Here is a 17,748-nt window from a genome sequence, read left to right on the forward strand (position 1 = left end):
TCTGAAACATTTTGGGTTGAAATATCTATGATGATTTGTCATTGTTTCAATAGATTGATACCTATAACAGAAGAAATGGTTTTGTTTCTACACTGTCTCAGATTTTCAGTGCATAGATAATGCAGTTAAACTCTGTTGTATCCTTGGCCAATATAATATCCACAAGACCAGAGAGCTACAAACCATCCCTAACATTCATCTATTTCCCATTGAACTCATATCTTCTTGAATCTATGTGTAAAACCTCTCAAATTTTAAAAAGTAACTTCCTTTAAGTATTGTATAAATCCATTCTATTTTTTTTAATCTCTCACCCTCATATAACAATTTAAATGTGAAGTCATATTTTAGATAGTTTTTTTTGTATGTCAATATAATTGTCTTTATTCTTTTATTTTCCCCTCTCCCTTGTAAACTTTTTTGTTATACTTCTATTTACCTTAAATGACAGTTGTTGATTGTTTTGATGAACAGTAATGTCTTGTATGTTGAAATTGTTCAATAAAAGTTGTTAAAAAAAAACAACTTACAAATGGATGTTAACTGTAAACGTTATTTATTAGCAGCAACTGTTCTATCTCTTAACGTAAATTTACCTCATTATCTTGGTTCACAGAAGAAACCAACTATTACAATAATCAGTGACTTCAGCCAAACACACAGAGCTGTGAAACTGAATTTCTGCCTCCAGTTTAAGACTTTCATTTTAAATCACTGAAAAAACGTGTTTTGTTATATTGTCATGTGTTAACTGTTCTTTTTATGTATGTTTTTCAATGTTTTTTTTTTTTATGTACGTACATTTTGTGTCCTTATTAACAACTTCTATTATCACTGTTTATTTTTTCAACGTGTCCATTTATACTTTGAGATAAACTAAGTATAAACAATGACATTCAGGTTACATGTTCTTTGGACTGTGGGCGGCGGTAGTGAGAACAAGAGCTGTCATATCGACAAGAATTACACAAGCCGAAGAAGAATCGTCTTCTTCGTGCTTTTTGTGGTTGCTGTAGTGTGTTTGCTGCTTGTTACTCAACCCAAAAGTTCCAATGAATGGTTCAAAATAACTTAATTTACAAAGAGGAGGATCTGCAACTGCACGTCTCACAAAAATGAAGTGAGTGTTGTCGTTTAGACAGAAAATTAAACCGGGAACAAGCTCACATATTTTAAACTGTTGGTGCTAGCTTGATTGCTTCATATTCAACAATAGTTAGCTTACAGCCTGACAGTTCATGAGTTTATCGTTAACCGTTTAACGTTTAAATATAGCGTACGTTTATTTAAATGTGATTGCAAGGCCAGTACTTAGATTATCGGATCTCTATACCCATGTTCAGTGCTATTATTGTATTTTTATCCTGTTAAGCATTCAGTAGCTCTGCTGTTCCACAAAATAATGAAGATAGTTCCCTGTTTTCTATTGTGTCTTATTTCGGTTGTTATCTGTCTATTAAACTTCAATACAAATAAATTATTTTCTGCTTTTTAACAGGCTCAATATAGATGGCCTGTTGGTGTACTTTCCTTATGACTACATTTATCCTGAGCAGTACTCCTACATGCTGGAGCTGAAGAGGACACTGGATGCAAAGGTGGGTGGTGCTCATGTATCATTTTGTTCTGGAGACAGGTGGAGTTGTCACTTTACCAAAGTTTAAACCTTTGTAAGGCTTTAGGTACACTGTAAGATGCAGCAAGGCACAGAAAATGAGTTATAACCTACATGAGCACTTCACTGTCTGTTTACTTCAACTGTGATGCAAGCACTTTACTTTTATAAACAGTTTGTTTGGTTTGATTTCCTATATTTTTTTCTAACTCCACTATATATACTAGTGATGCACAATATTACCACAACAATATATTGGATATAATGATATTGTTATTGTCAGGTATTAGCTCTAACAGTTACACATTAGTACCAGCAAAAATGAACGTTTATGATGATATTTAAAGACTATATGTAGGCTGTACTTATCGGCTGTATATATGTCATATTGATCTAAATATTTGGAAAAAATGTACCACTTCACCATCAGGTATAAGTGGGCAGTGGTTCTCAACCTGGAGGCCAGGGGTCGCAAGACACTTAGAAGGATTTCCAGATGCCTTAAAAAACTAAGAATTAAAAAAAAAAAAAAAGAAATTCCACAGTATACCAATAACATGTTTTCATCATTTTTTTCCCACCAATTTTGCCCAGACCAATTTTTGTCCATTTTAAACCCTTTCCATCACCTTTTTTTTTGCCTGTTTTTGCCACTTCAAAGCCAATTCTTGCCACTTTCCACCTACTGCTGCTTCTGTTAATCTATTGTTGCCACTATAAACCAATTTTTACCACTTTATGCCGTTTTTTGCCTGTTTTTTTCTGACTCATTTAACCCATCTTTGCCAGTTTAAACCATTTTTTCTTCCCATTTCACCAAATTTTCCACCCAATTTTGCCACTTTAAACCCATTTCAGACACTTTTTAATTCCCTTTTACCAATATTTACGCCTGTTTATGCCACTTTCACCAATTTTTACAATTTTTTGCCTATTTTTTGCCACTTCAAACCCATTTCTGTTACTTTCAAAATCCTATTTCACCACCTTGTCCACCAATTTTTACATTTTTTTAACCTATTTTAATTCTGTTTTTAAGAAAAGAGGTTTACATTTTTAGGAAGAAAAGATGTTTTTTTTATTTGATAAGAGTTGTTATTATTCCGGTTAAATAAAAAATAAGGTTACCGCAGGTTAACTTCACAATAGACCATGATTTCACTGACTTCCATGGTCCCCCAGTTTGGCTGGGCCTCAGAAAGTTCTCCCATTCATCCCCCCTTATGGGCAGCCTCGTCTGCACAAGACTGTTGTCAACTGTGCATGGCTGTGTTCAACAGCCCTCAAGAACAGTGTGGGTGGGGATCATGGGCTGAAAAGGTCGAGAACTGCTACATAGGGTACCATACACTCAAGGAGGCCCACAGTGACCCCTGAACATTTTGAATAAAGCCCCAGATATAAAACAACTACTAGCTTGTCTCCTTTAGGGCCCCTCTCTCAACTGACTCTCTTTGCACAGGGGACACTTGGTGTTTTTTACAATTAAGAAACGGTGTTTAGTATTGATATGTCACATATTGGCAAAAACTCTATCGTGCATCCCTGATATACAGCCTAAATTAAAGTTATCACAATTATAGTTTTTTCTATTAGGGTCTGTGTCCTCAGCTGGCTTCTATAGCACTGGCAGTGCTCATTTTCAGTACAAAGCCAGTATAGTCCAGTGTTTTCAGCACTCAGGGTGTCTAGAGCGAGGAAAGAAACACCTTCAGTGTAAGCTGTGTTTGCCGCCCTGCTCTGAGCCCTTTTAATGAAAAACACTGCCATCGTCAAAGTCACTTCTGGCCACTCCAACAGGGCAAGACTTCTGATAATGGCATAAGAAACCAAATTGTCTTTTTTAGGGAAAAGTTTCCAGGTCTACAGCTGGTGATTATGTCAGGACAGGATTCCTTTACATTGTCTTTATGTTTTCTGTATGAAGCAAACAAAACTATTGAAAATGAATATATGGATCCTACTGAGGAAAGCAGGCGTCTTCTTGGGTAATCAAGCCATAATGAATGCTGGTGAAAAGTGCTCTTACATGTGGTTGTGAGCTCTGCCAGCACTAAAAATGCTGGTTGTGGATGCAGGCCCTTATTGTATATCCCTGTAGAAAAGCTACATGTTTTAACTGCATACTTGTGTCAGGGATAAGTATCAAAATCTGGTACCAACATGGAACCGCTACTAGCATGTCCGATACCTACCATACCACTGTTTAAAAAGTATCAGTTTAGCTCTAGTATCAGAAATGATCTAAACCTAATGTGTGTGTGCTTTGTTTTCACTTATTCAATTTGTATTCAGGGTCATGGAGTCCTGGAGATGCCGTCAGGAACAGGGAAAACCATCTCTCTGCTGTCTCTCATCGTAGCATATCAAAAGGTGAGTTAAGCTCCCTGTTGGATGGATTGTGGTCTGATTTGGTCCACTGCTGCTTTCCACCAGCCAATGCCACAAGAGCACCTTATCATGCTTGGTTCTTTCTCTTTAGGCTTTTCCCCTGGAGGTGACCAAGCTGATATACTGCTCAAGAACAGTTCCTGAAATTGAGAAGGTGAGTTACACATTTAGAGAAAGAGAACAGAGAATTTTAATCCCAGCAACAGCAATTTAGCCTGTCTAATTTTCTGCGCTGATTCAAGAATAATAAATGTCATGATATGTTTGAACTGCTATCTGGTTGCTGTCAGGTTGTGGAGGAGTTGAGGAAGCTGATGGAGTTTTACACAAAACAGACGGGAGAGAGCAACAACTTCCTAGCTCTGGCCCTCTCCTCCAGAAAAAATCTCTGCATCCACCCAGAGGTAAAAATGGCTGCTAAAGAAATAAGGATCTCACTGAAAACACAGCAAAACACTAACATGCAAACATACATTTTAAAGTTGATTTATCTAAACAACGTGCCATGTTTTCAGTCCTCATTGTCTGCTTTGTTCTGAGGACAAGAATGAATACCTTTTGCCTTGACTGTAACCAGGATCACCTGCTTGTGTTCAGGTGAGCTCTCTGCGCTTCGGTAAGGAGGTAGATGGGAAGTGCCACAGTCTGACAGCATCGTACATCCGTGCTCAGCGCCACAGCAACCCTGGCCAGCCGGTGTGTCGCTTCTATGAGGTGAGAAGTTGCATGAATACATTCAGCTTAAAACTAAGCAGAGGAAGATGAGGCAAAAAATGTCACCGTAGTTTACAATAGAGGTCTTACTATAGCAGCCTGTAGCACCATGGGAACAACCCCTGGTAACTTTAAACGGTCTGTTATGTGAGCACTTTTACCTTCTTGTTAGTATTTCTAACTAGGATAAACCAAACAATAGGAAGAACTCGTGTTACATGTTGTCTGACTAAAAACAGGACAGAGTATCTGGTTTCTGGTTGTTCTGTGAATGAACTCTTTTCTCAGGCACAGAGCTTCACTGTTTTAAGTACCATGAAGTTATTTACCATCTGTGATGACTAGTTTTAAAGTGTCTACATTTTAGTCAGGGAAATACTCTGACACCTGACTGACTGAGAAACAAAACATGCTTTTTTCTTCTATAGTTGATCCTCCCATTGGGGGGAAATTCTGTGATACTTCCTAATAAGACTAATAGTATTTTTTTATCTGCTTTCTGGGCAGCTTCCGTGTATGTTCACATAACTGCTCTTTCTGTGTCCATGAACTTCTCTTCTGTCTGCAGGAGTTTGATTCTGTGGGCAGACAGGTTCCTCTTCCTGCTGGTATCTACAACCTCGATGACCTGAAGGACTTTGGCAGGAGGAAAGGCTGGTGTCCGTACTACCTGGCTCGTTATGCAGTACGTTGCTTTACATTCCTCTACATTCGTGGGACATATCAGTGTAAAATATGCTTTCTGGTGATTTGGGGAAGAAGTGGATAGTGGAGTGACAACTGAAAAGGCAGATAAAATGCTCATGGGTTAAATATTGGGGATTATTTCTGTACTGTTCACTGTAATGTATGACTGTTGTAATTAATCTTATGGCATTGGTATGATGCACTCTAGCCACCACCCCAGTGAAAAACATTTGAACATTTTGTGTCTCATCTTTAAACATTTCATAAGATTTTTGCCTTTTTTGGCTTTTTTTCTCCAAATATCCATCTTCCTGAGGTAATTAGTAAATTGGTTTTGGCAACTAACCCCCTGCCATTATTGCCTTACTCACCTCTGAATTTAGAAGGACCAATAACTCTGCATCTGTATGACAGCTGAAGTCCTCTGTTGGCCCCCTTGGGAGGCCAACCTCCCACTTAGACAACTGCTGCTCTAAAACATACAGACTATATGGAGTTTCTCTCTAGTGTTTGGGGTAACATTTCTTTGTGTTTGTTGTGTTTTCCATCCTGTCTGCATTTCCTCTCAGATCCTGCATGCTAACATTGTGGTGTACAGCTACCACTACCTGCTGGACCCAAAGATAGCTGACCTGGTGTCCAAAGAGCTAGCCAAGAAGTCTGTGGTGGTTTTTGATGAGGCTCATAACATAGGTGAGGAGATAAACAGTAAAAGTGTCATAGTAACATTTGTGCAGCCTGATTATTTCTAGCAATCACAAAAAAATGGGATTGCTTTGTAATCATTATTTTTAAAATTATTATCCTATTTTCTCTCGGTCTTCTTGTGTTCATACCACTCCTCTGTTTCTTGCTTATCAGATAATGTTTGCATTGACTCCATGAGTGTGAACATCACCAGACGAACGCTCGACCGCTGCCAGAACAACGTAGAGACGCTGCAGAACACCATACACAAGTATGAAACTGTATTTACTTAACATGCCTTACAGTCAATGCATGCAAGAAAAGATGAATTAAACAAAAGTACATTTTATTTATTTTATTTAGGTCTCAAAAAATGATTGAGGTTTCCCTCATTGATAATCCTGTCAAGATGCAAAAAAATCACTATGAAAATAAACCAAGTTCTCAGATCATTTCACTATGGTGAAATAAATTGAGATCATCATCATAAATTGATCTAGGAAAATTACTTGCCTTAATTGCCTTTTAGCATTAGACACTCAGAAGGGCAAGTTTGGTAATGTCCAATGGTCCACTTTAGTATAGATAGTATATAAGATGTTGTACATCCAATAAGGAATTTATAGATAAAAAGTAGGGCTGTTAACATTAACGTGTTAACGCTTGTGATTAATCTTGAAACCTTAACGCGTTAAAAAAAATAATGCAATTTAATCATATGACTAAGTTTGACCACAACTTGCTCCCATAGTCTTGCAGTGCAGATGTTGTGCCTGGGGGTGAAGAGGTTAGAGGGTCAGACACAGCCAGCAGTAATGAGTGAGGAGACAGACCCAGGTCTGCTTAATGGTAATTTTCTTTTTAAAAAGCTGGTGAATGTTAGTTAAGATAGAACCAAAACTGTAGGTACATGCTACAGTGATGAACTGTCTTTACACTGAAGCACAACGAGTCCTAAGTTCCACCTTCAGGCAAAGCACATCTTTGCTAATGTTAGCAAAGATGCTAACAACAACCTGAGATCAAGCCACGGTCATACCACTCTCTTTAGCTGCTTCAGGACAGTTTTCTTCTTCAGCTGCTCAGATAAATGCTGAAAAGTGCTCCAAAACTTTGAGAAAGTCCTGTTTGTTAACAATATTAATCCAGTGTAGAAATCTATGGTGGAATCAGCAAAATTGAAGATAATTAGCAAACTTTACAAGCTGAAGATGGAAAATATGATGCGTTCAGGTAACCTCAGTAAATTAGACGACTGTATTCTATATGTTATAATGTGTTCAAATGTGACATAAAAATGGGAAAATTTAGTTTTTTTAAATAAAAAACTTTGTCTTTTTGTCTGCCCTATTTTGTCTCTCCACCAAACTATAAAAACCTTTAAAAAAACCAAAAACCTAAAAATATACTTAAACTATTAAAAAATGTATTGACTTGATTTTTTTTTTTTTAAATCAATAACGCCACTAATAAAAAGATTCATGTGTTTATCCCGTCCAACTAACTTTGTCATGCAGTGATGAGTATTATAAGGATCCTCAGTCATGAATCTAAAAGCAAAGATGCCGTAGATGATGTTTTTATTTATTTTGTTTTATTTCTTTATTATAGGGGACAGTGCACATTAATGAACATGGACATGTAAATGTGCACTGAAAGAAAGATAGCCTCAACTTAATGTTCTCTGCAGTTGGAGAAATTAGTTTTGTTTCTACTAAATCCAAGTATTGTACCAAAGTTTCTGATGAACCAATAAGCTAACCAAAATGGTGCTTGAGTGGAATACAAATTTTATGAAAAATCAGATAAACTATGTGGCAGCTTCTCGGAAACTTGAACAGCCCAGCAGTCTTTAATTGTTTTTAAATAGAGTCTGTATTTGTGTTTGTACTTTGGTCACAGTGTTTCCTATTAAAATGAACAGTTTGACGTTAAATACATTTGAATTATTTAGTTTTTGTGTGTCTTTAATGTTGTATTTCTTCCCTGGTCCTTTCAGGCTATGATGAAGAGCTGTCATAAGTTCTTGGAAATTTGAGGGTGTTTCTTTCCCTGTAAATATATGCCATCAGAGTTTTGGCAAAAGCTCCTGTACATTTTTCATCTTCACAGCTAGCTGAATGAAAGACACAGTTGGTCATAGATAAAGAAGAAATGATGAAAGTAAATTTGTTTCCTTTTTTTCCATTAGACCAAAAGGAAGCATAAATCCACTTCTCTTTTTTAACATAAACGTTTATTGTGAATAAACAAGGAACAACTATTAACAAAAATGTGTTGCATCTGTTCTTGTCACATGGAGTTCACCGACTTCTTATTTTCATTCTTTTTGTCTGACAGGATAAAAGAGACAGACGCTGCTAAGTTAAAGGAGGAATACAGGCGATTGGTGGAGGGACTGAAGGAAGCCAATGTTGCCAGGGAAACAGACGTTTACCTCGCAAATCCTGTTTTACCAGACGAGATTCTAAAAGGTACGACCATCAGAGGGACATATCTAAAACTATTCTATTTTTGGTTTTGGTCTTTCTTCACCTTAATCTTTCTGAACTTAGAATAAATATTGTAAATATAAATCAAACACTGAACACTCTGCTGTCCCTCTCTCAGAGGCTGTCCCTGGCACGATTCGCACAGCAGAGCACTTTGTCGGGTTCTTGAAACGTTTCCTGGAGTATCTGAAGTCCCGCCTGAGGGTCCAACATGTCATACAGGAGAGCACCCCGCAGTTCCTCAAAGATATTTTTGACAAAGTCTGCATCGATCGCAAACCACTCAGGTCGGTTTCAAAACTGGCAACCATTGAAACTTAAATCACTTAAAACTTTCCGAAAAAACAAAATCTTAAGATAGTCTTCTTCTCTGTCACTCATTTATCTTCCATCTTCATTTTCTCTTCCTCATTAGGGGCAGCTTGTTCTCCCTCACTGACCCTCTCTGTCTCTCCAGGTTCTGTGCGGAGCGTTTACAGTCATTACTGCGAACGCTGGAGATTGCAGACATCGCAGACTTCTCCGCTGTTACTCTCATCTCCAACTTTGCTACTCTGGTCAGCACCTACAGCCAAGGTAAGCAAACTGACTGTTCATTTTTACCACAAAAAATGTGACATCCCATCATCCAACACTGCACACCAGCCCTTTCCTTGTGCTGTGTTTACTGCTGAAACTTGAATCCAAGCAACTATATTTTTCCACAGTTCTGATGTTTTTAGTTCTGTTGGGCTGTGCAGCTAAATGATTTACTATTTTGATGTTTCTGCAGTCATTTCTTCAGCTTTATTAAATGATTAGTGCCCATCATGGGTTGATTGTTTTAAACTGTAAAAAAAGCATCAGCCTGACACATGCATTAAAAAAACTGGACCCAAATACTTCTAAATATTTCTAGCATGGCTGTGGTGGGATTGGTCTTGTCCAGTGGTAGAAAACTTTGGACCTAGGTAATTGATGTTCATATTCCTAAATGCCCTGATGTGTACAAACTTGGAAATATAACGCATAGCATTACACACTGCATTGTTGCTTTAGCTTTTTTGTCTGTGAAGAAAACAATACTAATGAGCTGGAAAACTCTTACACCAGACTGCTGTCACCTAGAGTACTGACTTATGGACTTTTTAGATTTGCTATCATTGGTGAATGCAGCCTCAGTTTTCACTGACTATTGTGAACTAGATGTTTCATAGACTAGTACTAGAGAAAAATTACATAACTGAATGATAAACTGGCAGATCCCCAAGGAGGATAATAATGATGACCTCATTTCTTATCTTGAAAATAAAATAAAAAATAATGAAAAACAAAGCATGGGTAGTTAGTCATTTCAAATCGTTATACTTTAAAATCTGCTGTTGTATTTTATTTGATCTGTTTCTAATTTATCATTCACCTTATCTCTCTGTGTGCTGCAGGTTTCACCATAATCATTGAGCCCTTTGAAGACAGAACTCCAACCATTGCCAACCCTGTGCTTCACTTCAGGTCAGTTAACAGACATAGATGGGGAGGAGTATCACAAAATATTTATTTTTTATTACATTTAATTTGTTTTTAATAATTTATGTAAAGAAACACACTGTGATAAGTAAAAATGCATACAGAGTTTTGCTTAATGTCTGCAGTCTTGCAACTAAATTTATGAACTTTTTTTTTTTTTTTTTTTTTACACAAAATAAACAAACATTATCACACACAAAGACCTCTACCTCCAACCCTATCAACGTTACCAGTAGTGCTAAAACTGTCAGCAGCTAGCTTCCTAAGGAGCAGTGTTGAAAGATATCTCACCTGGGACGTAGTTACTGTTACAACATTTTAAACAGTGAAATCCTTTATTAGCCCTGATCTGCTGAGCAGAATAAATTCTACATTTCAGTTTATGTTGGGCAAAGCCTGTGTGATTAGGTAGGGCACCTGTGGCTCAGTAGGTAGAGTCGGTCATCTCTTTACTGGAACGTAGGGGTTCCATGTGTCCTTGTGTCTTTAGGCTAGACACCTAACTCCTGTTTGTGCTCACTAAGACTCAGTGGCGTGTAAATGTGTATGAATGAATTTAGTTAGTACTCATAGCCACTGTACATGGCTGTCTTTGCCATCAGTGTGTGAATGTAGAGTAGGTGGGTGTGAATGAACAAGTGTGACCTGCAGTGTAAAATGTTTTTAAGTGGGCAGATGGCTAAAAAACCCCAAGTCCATTTTACCATTTACCATGTCAGTGTAAACATGAAACCCTGAGCCTCAGGTAAACATGTGATGGATCTGTTGTTGTCCTCTCCATCCTCTTTCAGCTGTATGGATCCATCCATAGCAATCAAACCGGTTTTTCAGAGGTTCCAGTCAGTTATCATCACCTCAGGGGTAAGCTAGTCGCCACTTTGTCCTTTTGTCTGTTTAGCTTACAGCCTGTCATGTCCTTCTTGAAATCCATACCATTGTTGCCTCTTAGTTTTTACAAAAAGAGAAGTAAGATGTTTACTACTTCTATACCCCTATGTTCCTACAGAGATTTTTTGACTCGGTAGGGTTGGATATCATTCAGGTTTTCCTGATACTGTTGCCAAAACAATACTTTTAAGAAAAAAAAATTGTGTTAAAAGTTGGTGGTTGAATAAAAGCATTCTCACAGTCATAAATGGTTCTGAGAAAAATGCTAATTAAACATATAGTGAAAGGAAACAGGTATAATGTCTCCATGTTAGAGGCGCAAACATTAAGTATTTTGTGCCTTTCCTTTTGGGCCAATAGGTGTCAGACTTGTTGTTATCAGTGTTTTCAGTAAACATTCCTACTCATTAGTGACCTGTCTGGCCTTTACAAGAAAGCAGGATAAGGCTTTGCATCTGAAAACTCTACTGCACATGTGCAGGACAAACCAGACATGTCATGTTAGTAATGTTGTTTCGTTTGTATGATCTCGTCCATATCGAAGTGAAGCCGTTTGTGTTGCCCAGACTAACTCTTCTATTTGACCTCTCTTAGACTCTCTCTCCACTCGACATCTATCCCAGAATCCTTGACTTCCGCCCAGTGACAATGGCGTCCTTCACCATGACGCTGGCTCGGACTTGCCTCTGTCCATTGGTGTGTCTCTAAACTCAAAGACTGAAAGTAACAGCTTGCATCACAGAGACATGATATCTGTGATCAGGCATAAACACTATTAATCGTTACTGAACTCTTGAAGTGTGTTCATGCTTTAACTCTTTATTTTTTCTTGTGTAGATTGTTGGCAGAGGAAACGATCAGGTGGCACTAAGCTCAAAGTTTGAAACCAGAGAAGACTTTGGTTAGTAGATTTGGCAAAAAAGAAATCTTACATTAATTCTAGCCATTTTAGCATTTTTCTTCATATTAATCATTGTTCAAGTACAGTTTTATTGTGTTTTTCTTTGTTTTCCAGCTGTGATTCGCAACTATGGCAACCTGCTTCTAGAGATGTCTGCGATCGTACCTGATGGCATTGTCGCATTTTTCACCAGCTACGTCTACATGGAAAACATTGTGGCTTCTTGGTATGAACAGGTCAGTATGTGAACAGATAAAGTACAAACACCTGAGATACACAGTTAGTTTTTTTAACCTGCACCCTCATTTTTTGTGTGAGTGAAAAGAAGAACAGTTGTGAAATGTTTACTCATGTTTTTAGGGCAAGATAGGGCACATGTATCATGTTTATCCTGAGGATACATGTTTGTTTTCAGGGAATCTTGGAGAATATCCAAAGGAATAAGCTAATCTTTATTGAGACTCCAGATGCTGCAGAGACGAGCATGGCCCTGGAGAAATATCAAGAGGTCAGAGAGACTCCTAACATCTTGCTTTTTTATACAGTCATCATCTAAAATAAGTTAAAAGTATACAAACAACCTGCTGGTAATATGATATCTTACCATTTCCATCCAGAGTGTCCCATCTCTCCATTCATTGACATTTCTCTGTGTCTCTGTTTTTCAGGCCTGTGAGAACGGCAGAGGAGCCATCCTCCTGTCTGTGGCCAGAGGAAAGGTGTCTGAAGGAATAGATTTTGGTAAGTCATCAGGATATTACAGAGATTTATAAAGATGAAACCTCCTGTGAAGGAATAGATTTTGGTAAGTCACTGGGATATTGCAGAGTTTTATAAAGATGAAACCTTCTGTGAAGGCATAGATTTTGGTAAGTCATCGAGATATTATGGAGATTTATGATTTATTTATGGCTTTATTTATGGCTTTATGAGTGGAAGTTAAAGTCAGATGTCAGCATTGTGAATCTTTTTGTCTCCTGTCCAGTACATCACTTTGGCCGAGCTGTCATCATGTTTGGAGTGCCTTATGTTTACACCCAGAGTCGCATCCTTAAGGTCAGAACTATCCCTGTGTCAGCTCTAAAAATGGCTCCCTCTTACAGTATAATGCACCATATTTACCTTCTGACATTTCATTTCTGTTATTGTAGTATAGGTGAAAATTTCCACTCTACATTGAGCCCTCATGCATCAACAAATTGAGACTGTGCTTGTTTTAAACCTGTATCAGTGTGCCAGAAAGTGTTCTTTCTACCATCACAGATCAAGGCTGTAAGCATTGCTGACACTTAGTCCTTTCAATATCAAGTCTTTTAAAACACTGGCTCCCAAACTGGGGTCCAGGACCCCCAAGGAGGGACACCAAAGATCTCAATGCTTTGTCTGCTCTAAGCTGTTTACACACATATTAACTAAAACAATGATAAAACACTTATAAAGTAGTTTAAGCGAGGGCTGGGCAATTAATCACAAATTAGATTAAATCGCAATATGGCCTGCTGCGATTTTCAAAGTTGCAATATTTCTTTGATTTGAAATGTGTAAAAAAAAATACCAGTTAAATAAATCAATTTTTTTTGCAGCGGCAGAGATTTTAAGCACATTATGCAAACATTCAAGTGTCAGTTTTTTAGAATGGTTTACAAAAATCCTCCTTTTTGTGTTTGTTTTCTTAATTAAAATGAGTGACAGAAAAATGATAATGCCCTTAAACAAAGCAAATGACATCACATTTGCAATATGAGCAAAAATAGCTCATTCTATCTAAAACTGATGAAGCCTAGCATTACTTCACTAAAGTCGTACCCAAGCTGCGATCAGCAAATCGTTCAGCCCTAGTTTAAGCAAAGATCTTCTGGGTAGAATAACATGAGTAGACCTGTTTCCTGTGTGTTTTATCAATCAAACAATTCAAACTGATGTTGATATGACAGAAATTTACCTTTTGGGGTGTGGCTCAGCTTTAAAACAAAACAATCTCTGTAACGATCAGTCGTATGAAAAATGTCATAATTAAAAGTAAGATTTCTTACTAATTTGCTCAAATACTGTTCTAGTGTTTAGGAACTGAAATGTTTTTGAGCATTCAGTCAGTGTACAGGACTTTTCCTGTATTATCTTTTTGCTTATTAAAACAAGAAACTATTGGGTGCCTAGCACTTCTATATTTGTTGCATTGATATTAAAACAGATGTTTGTATAATTTACATTTAGGAAGAAGTAAATGGAGTTTAAAAATCTGGTATCATGGCAATGATCTTACAGGTATGTCAGATGTCTGCAAGAAAATTATGTCCTGCTGTATTCAGCTACGTTTTGTGGTATACAACCTGGCACGCTTTTTTTCTCTATTTTGACCCACAGATCTCTGTACAGCAGGAAAAAATGTCAAAAAGCATTGAATTTCTGCAGTCATATTTTTACATTTTCAGCAAACTGTTTCAAAATTGTTGTTTAAATTTTAGACCATGGAACCGTCAGACCTTTATGTAAGAGAGTGTAGATGCAATCAGTGTTCATTTTGTCGACTAAAACTATGACTAAAAGTATTCGTCGACAGCCTTTTTAATCTTTTTTTTTTGTTTGTTTTTTTTAAGATTTATTTTTGGGCTTTTTCGTGCCTTTATTAGAGATAGGAGGACAGTGGATAGAATCAGAAACAGGGAAGAGAGCGGGGAAAGTCATGCAGGAAATGGTGCCACAGGCCGGATTCGAACCCAGGCCGCCTGCGGACGTGGTGCGCGCCCCAACCACTCGACTACCGGCGCGCCCGACAGCCTTTTTTTCCATGACAAAAACTAGAATAAGAGTAATGAAAAACAGGTCTGTGATGACTAAAACGGACTAAAAGAAAGTTCAGTTTTTATCAAGATGACTAAAACTGGACTAAAATGTAATGTAGTGTCATTGGATATTCAGAATCCATGATTTTTCTCCACTGTGGGTAAATCTGTCAAAAAAACAATGCAGCTGTAGCTATTCTGCCTCTCAGCTATAGAAAGCAGGGATCCCAGGTTTGGCAGAGTGCAGAGACTACACTACCATGGTTTGATACCAGATTTAGGCAAGAGAATAAATGCTTGGACTAAAAGTAAAGACTAAAATGTGAGGACTTTTATGGACTAAAACTGGACTAAAACTAAAAAGGGTAGAAATGACTAAATTGTGACTAAAACTAAAAGAAATTTCATCGAAAGACTAAGCCTGAGACTAAAATTAAAAATTGCTGTCAAAATTAACACTGGATTCAATGTAATGGCTAATTAATGCTTCACTGTGTTTATTCACTTTCTAAATCGGCTACATTATTTGCTACCGTTATTGAAACCATTTTTAATTTGGCTTACAGAAGCTTCCTTTAGTTTATCTAAAGGTATTTAAAGCCCTGTAATGATGTATGTGTTTGTTTCAGGCTCGTCTGGAGTACCTCCGGGATCAGTTTCAGATCAGAGAAAATGACTTTCTGACATTTGATGCCATGCGTCACGCTGCTCAGTGTGTGGGCAGAGCCATCAGAGGAAAAACCGACTATGGACTCATGATTTTTGCTGACAAGGTCTGTGATATAGCTACAGTCTAAACTTAAATATTTTCTTAGTATTTACTGATAGACACACCCTTCTGGAAGATACCATCACAACCACAGTGTTCTTATCTCAGCTTCAAAACTTTCCCAAACACACAAGTTTGTGGTTTTAGTTGTTATCAGTGAGGATTTAATGATGCTGTCTCTCTCCACAGCGCTACGCCCGAGCAGACAAACGTGGAAAGCTGCCTCGCTGGATTCAGGAGCACATTAATGACGGCAGTCTCAATCTCACTGTGGATGAGACTGTGCAGCTCTCAAAGCACTTCCTGCGACAGATGGCACAGCCTTTCAGACAGGTATAGTCCACATTAGTGTTAAAACTATACTTTAAATGTCCTTTTTAATCTTCATTATGTTATTAGTTTTAGCAAAATAATCACTGCAGTTGACTTTCTCTCAGTTTTTGTAATCTGTCTCCTAAAAATCTCTCTTCTCTTTACCAGGTCAGCCATTGCACCTTGTATGCATACTTTTGTTGTCTTTACTTTCTGTTTCCTCTTGCTTTTATAATTTTTAAAATCTTATTCTTTATAAGGTACTTCTCAAAAGAAGTACAGCTGTTTAATAGCCTCTAACTATTTTCCCTTCCTCTATAAGAATTAGTTTTGCCCCAAGCAAAGTTCTTATGTGTTATTCAAACAATAAAACCCAGTTCTTATTCCAGCTCTGACCCTTTATCCCCTTTCTGTCTTCAGGAGGACCAGTTGGGTCTGTCTCTCTTGACTCTGGAGCAGCTGGAGTCCGAGGAGATGCTGCAGAAAATCACTCAGATTGCTCATCAGACCTGAAAGTGTCATACAAGACTACACAATATCACCACCAAAGCAATGTCTAGGATGTGGTTGGCAGCCATTTAAAAGAGTCAGTACTGTGTAGTACAGGTGACACAGCAGGTCCAGGATTTTTAAACTGCCAGATATGCATAGGTTTGTGTGAAAGAAAGTTTTGGGCATTTGAGAGCTGCTGGTCTGTGTTTAGTGTTTAGTTTTTCAGGTCATTTCATTTCAACTGTGTTTTATTTCATTTGCCCATACTTGGTATCCATTGCGTGACACGAGTGTGCAGGGTATTCAAGTTTTGTTGGAAAAGAGAAAAAAAATTGTATTTTCAGTGTTTGCACTAAGTATTAAGAATTACTTCCAGATTGTTAATATGGATGGATCCCAAAAAGATCCTGACAAAGAAAACCTTCCTTAAATGGATGTCATTTAATATCACATTTAAAGTACTGCCACATTGTGAAAGACAGTATTTTTAATTCCTCTTCAAACACAAAGTTATTCACATGATAAGGTGTTTTCCATAAGTAACATGTTTTTGTTTGACACAGGTGGACCAGATGTGTAAAACAAAGATGTCAGCAGTCATGAGCAGGTCATCACTTATGTTATTCCATGTGTGGGTGTAACAGCAGTCCATATTGTGTCTGTCATACAGGCAATAATGTTAGTTTCTTTTGCTACTGCTGTAGAAAGATGCATTTTATACTAAACATGTCTATTTGTGTAGCATTTATCAAAGTGTGAAAATAAACATTTGTATTAAGCTTTTGACTTGTTTTTGTTATTTTGGAGGAAAAACTCTTAAATTAGGTCTTTTTATATTGAAGGTATGAAGAGCCCCTTTCACAAAAATGCAATACTCTCAAGACTTCCTGAATTTGTCAGGATGAGCTTCACATGTGAAGCCCCAGCCCCCTTGTGTTAATTTCCTCGACTAAAACTATGACTAAAAATGTTCGATAGCCTTTTTTCCATGACAAATACTAGACTAACAAAAATAGATCTGTGATGACTAAAACTAGACTAAAAGACTAAAATGTAATTTAGTTTCCGCGTGACATTCAAAATCCGTGCTATTTCTCCACTGTGGGCAACCATGTCAAAAAACAATGCATCTATAGCTATTCTTCCTCTCAGCTGTAGAAAGCAGGGACCCCAGGTTTAAAAAGGATAGAAATGACTAAAATTTGACAAACATTTTACTCATTGTTTTAGTCGACGAAATCAACGTTAGAACGAAGCATTAAGTAGTCAAAAAATAACAGTAAATGAGCAGAGTTAATGAAGTTTATTTCATAGGACTGGTGAAAGACTACAACCTTCTCATTATTAGACTTGAATAATCTCCATGCACAAAATGAAACTGCTTCTTCCTGTTTGCCAGTATGTTCTTCTTTGCTGCTTCTCTGGTGTTTGGTAAACACTGTGATTGTGCAGACCTAAACGTAGCACTGATATAAAGCCAAAAATTCATAGCATCCTACAGCAGACTGTTT

The 17,748-nt window shown here is 37.5% G+C and overlaps 1 protein-coding gene across 1 annotated transcript; it reads left to right on the forward strand.

Annotated features, from left to right (window-relative positions):
- The first annotated feature begins 985 nt into the window (after positions 1 to 985).
- ercc2 (excision repair cross-complementation group 2) lies at positions 986 to 17,015 on the forward strand. Its single transcript, XM_041796144.1, has 23 exons — positions 986 to 1,120; positions 1,499 to 1,598; positions 3,911 to 3,988; positions 4,098 to 4,160; positions 4,297 to 4,410; positions 4,604 to 4,720; positions 5,289 to 5,405; positions 5,977 to 6,100; positions 6,269 to 6,365; positions 8,435 to 8,568; positions 8,705 to 8,873; positions 9,044 to 9,162; positions 10,008 to 10,077; positions 10,884 to 10,953; positions 11,575 to 11,676; positions 11,818 to 11,881; positions 11,996 to 12,117; positions 12,297 to 12,389; positions 12,550 to 12,622; positions 12,867 to 12,937; positions 15,294 to 15,437; positions 15,623 to 15,766; positions 16,166 to 17,015. The coding sequence occupies exons 1-23, from the start codon at positions 1,116 to 1,118 to the stop codon at positions 16,256 to 16,258; spliced, it is 2,283 nt and encodes a 760-aa protein (XP_041652078.1). The 5' UTR covers positions 986 to 1,115; the 3' UTR covers positions 16,259 to 17,015.
- The last annotated feature ends 733 nt before the right edge of the window (positions 17,016 to 17,748 follow it).

This window comes from Cheilinus undulatus, linkage group 2, assembly GCF_018320785.1.
Source record: "Cheilinus undulatus linkage group 2, ASM1832078v1, whole genome shotgun sequence".
Taxonomy (NCBI): domain Eukaryota; kingdom Metazoa; phylum Chordata; class Actinopteri; order Labriformes; family Labridae; genus Cheilinus; species Cheilinus undulatus.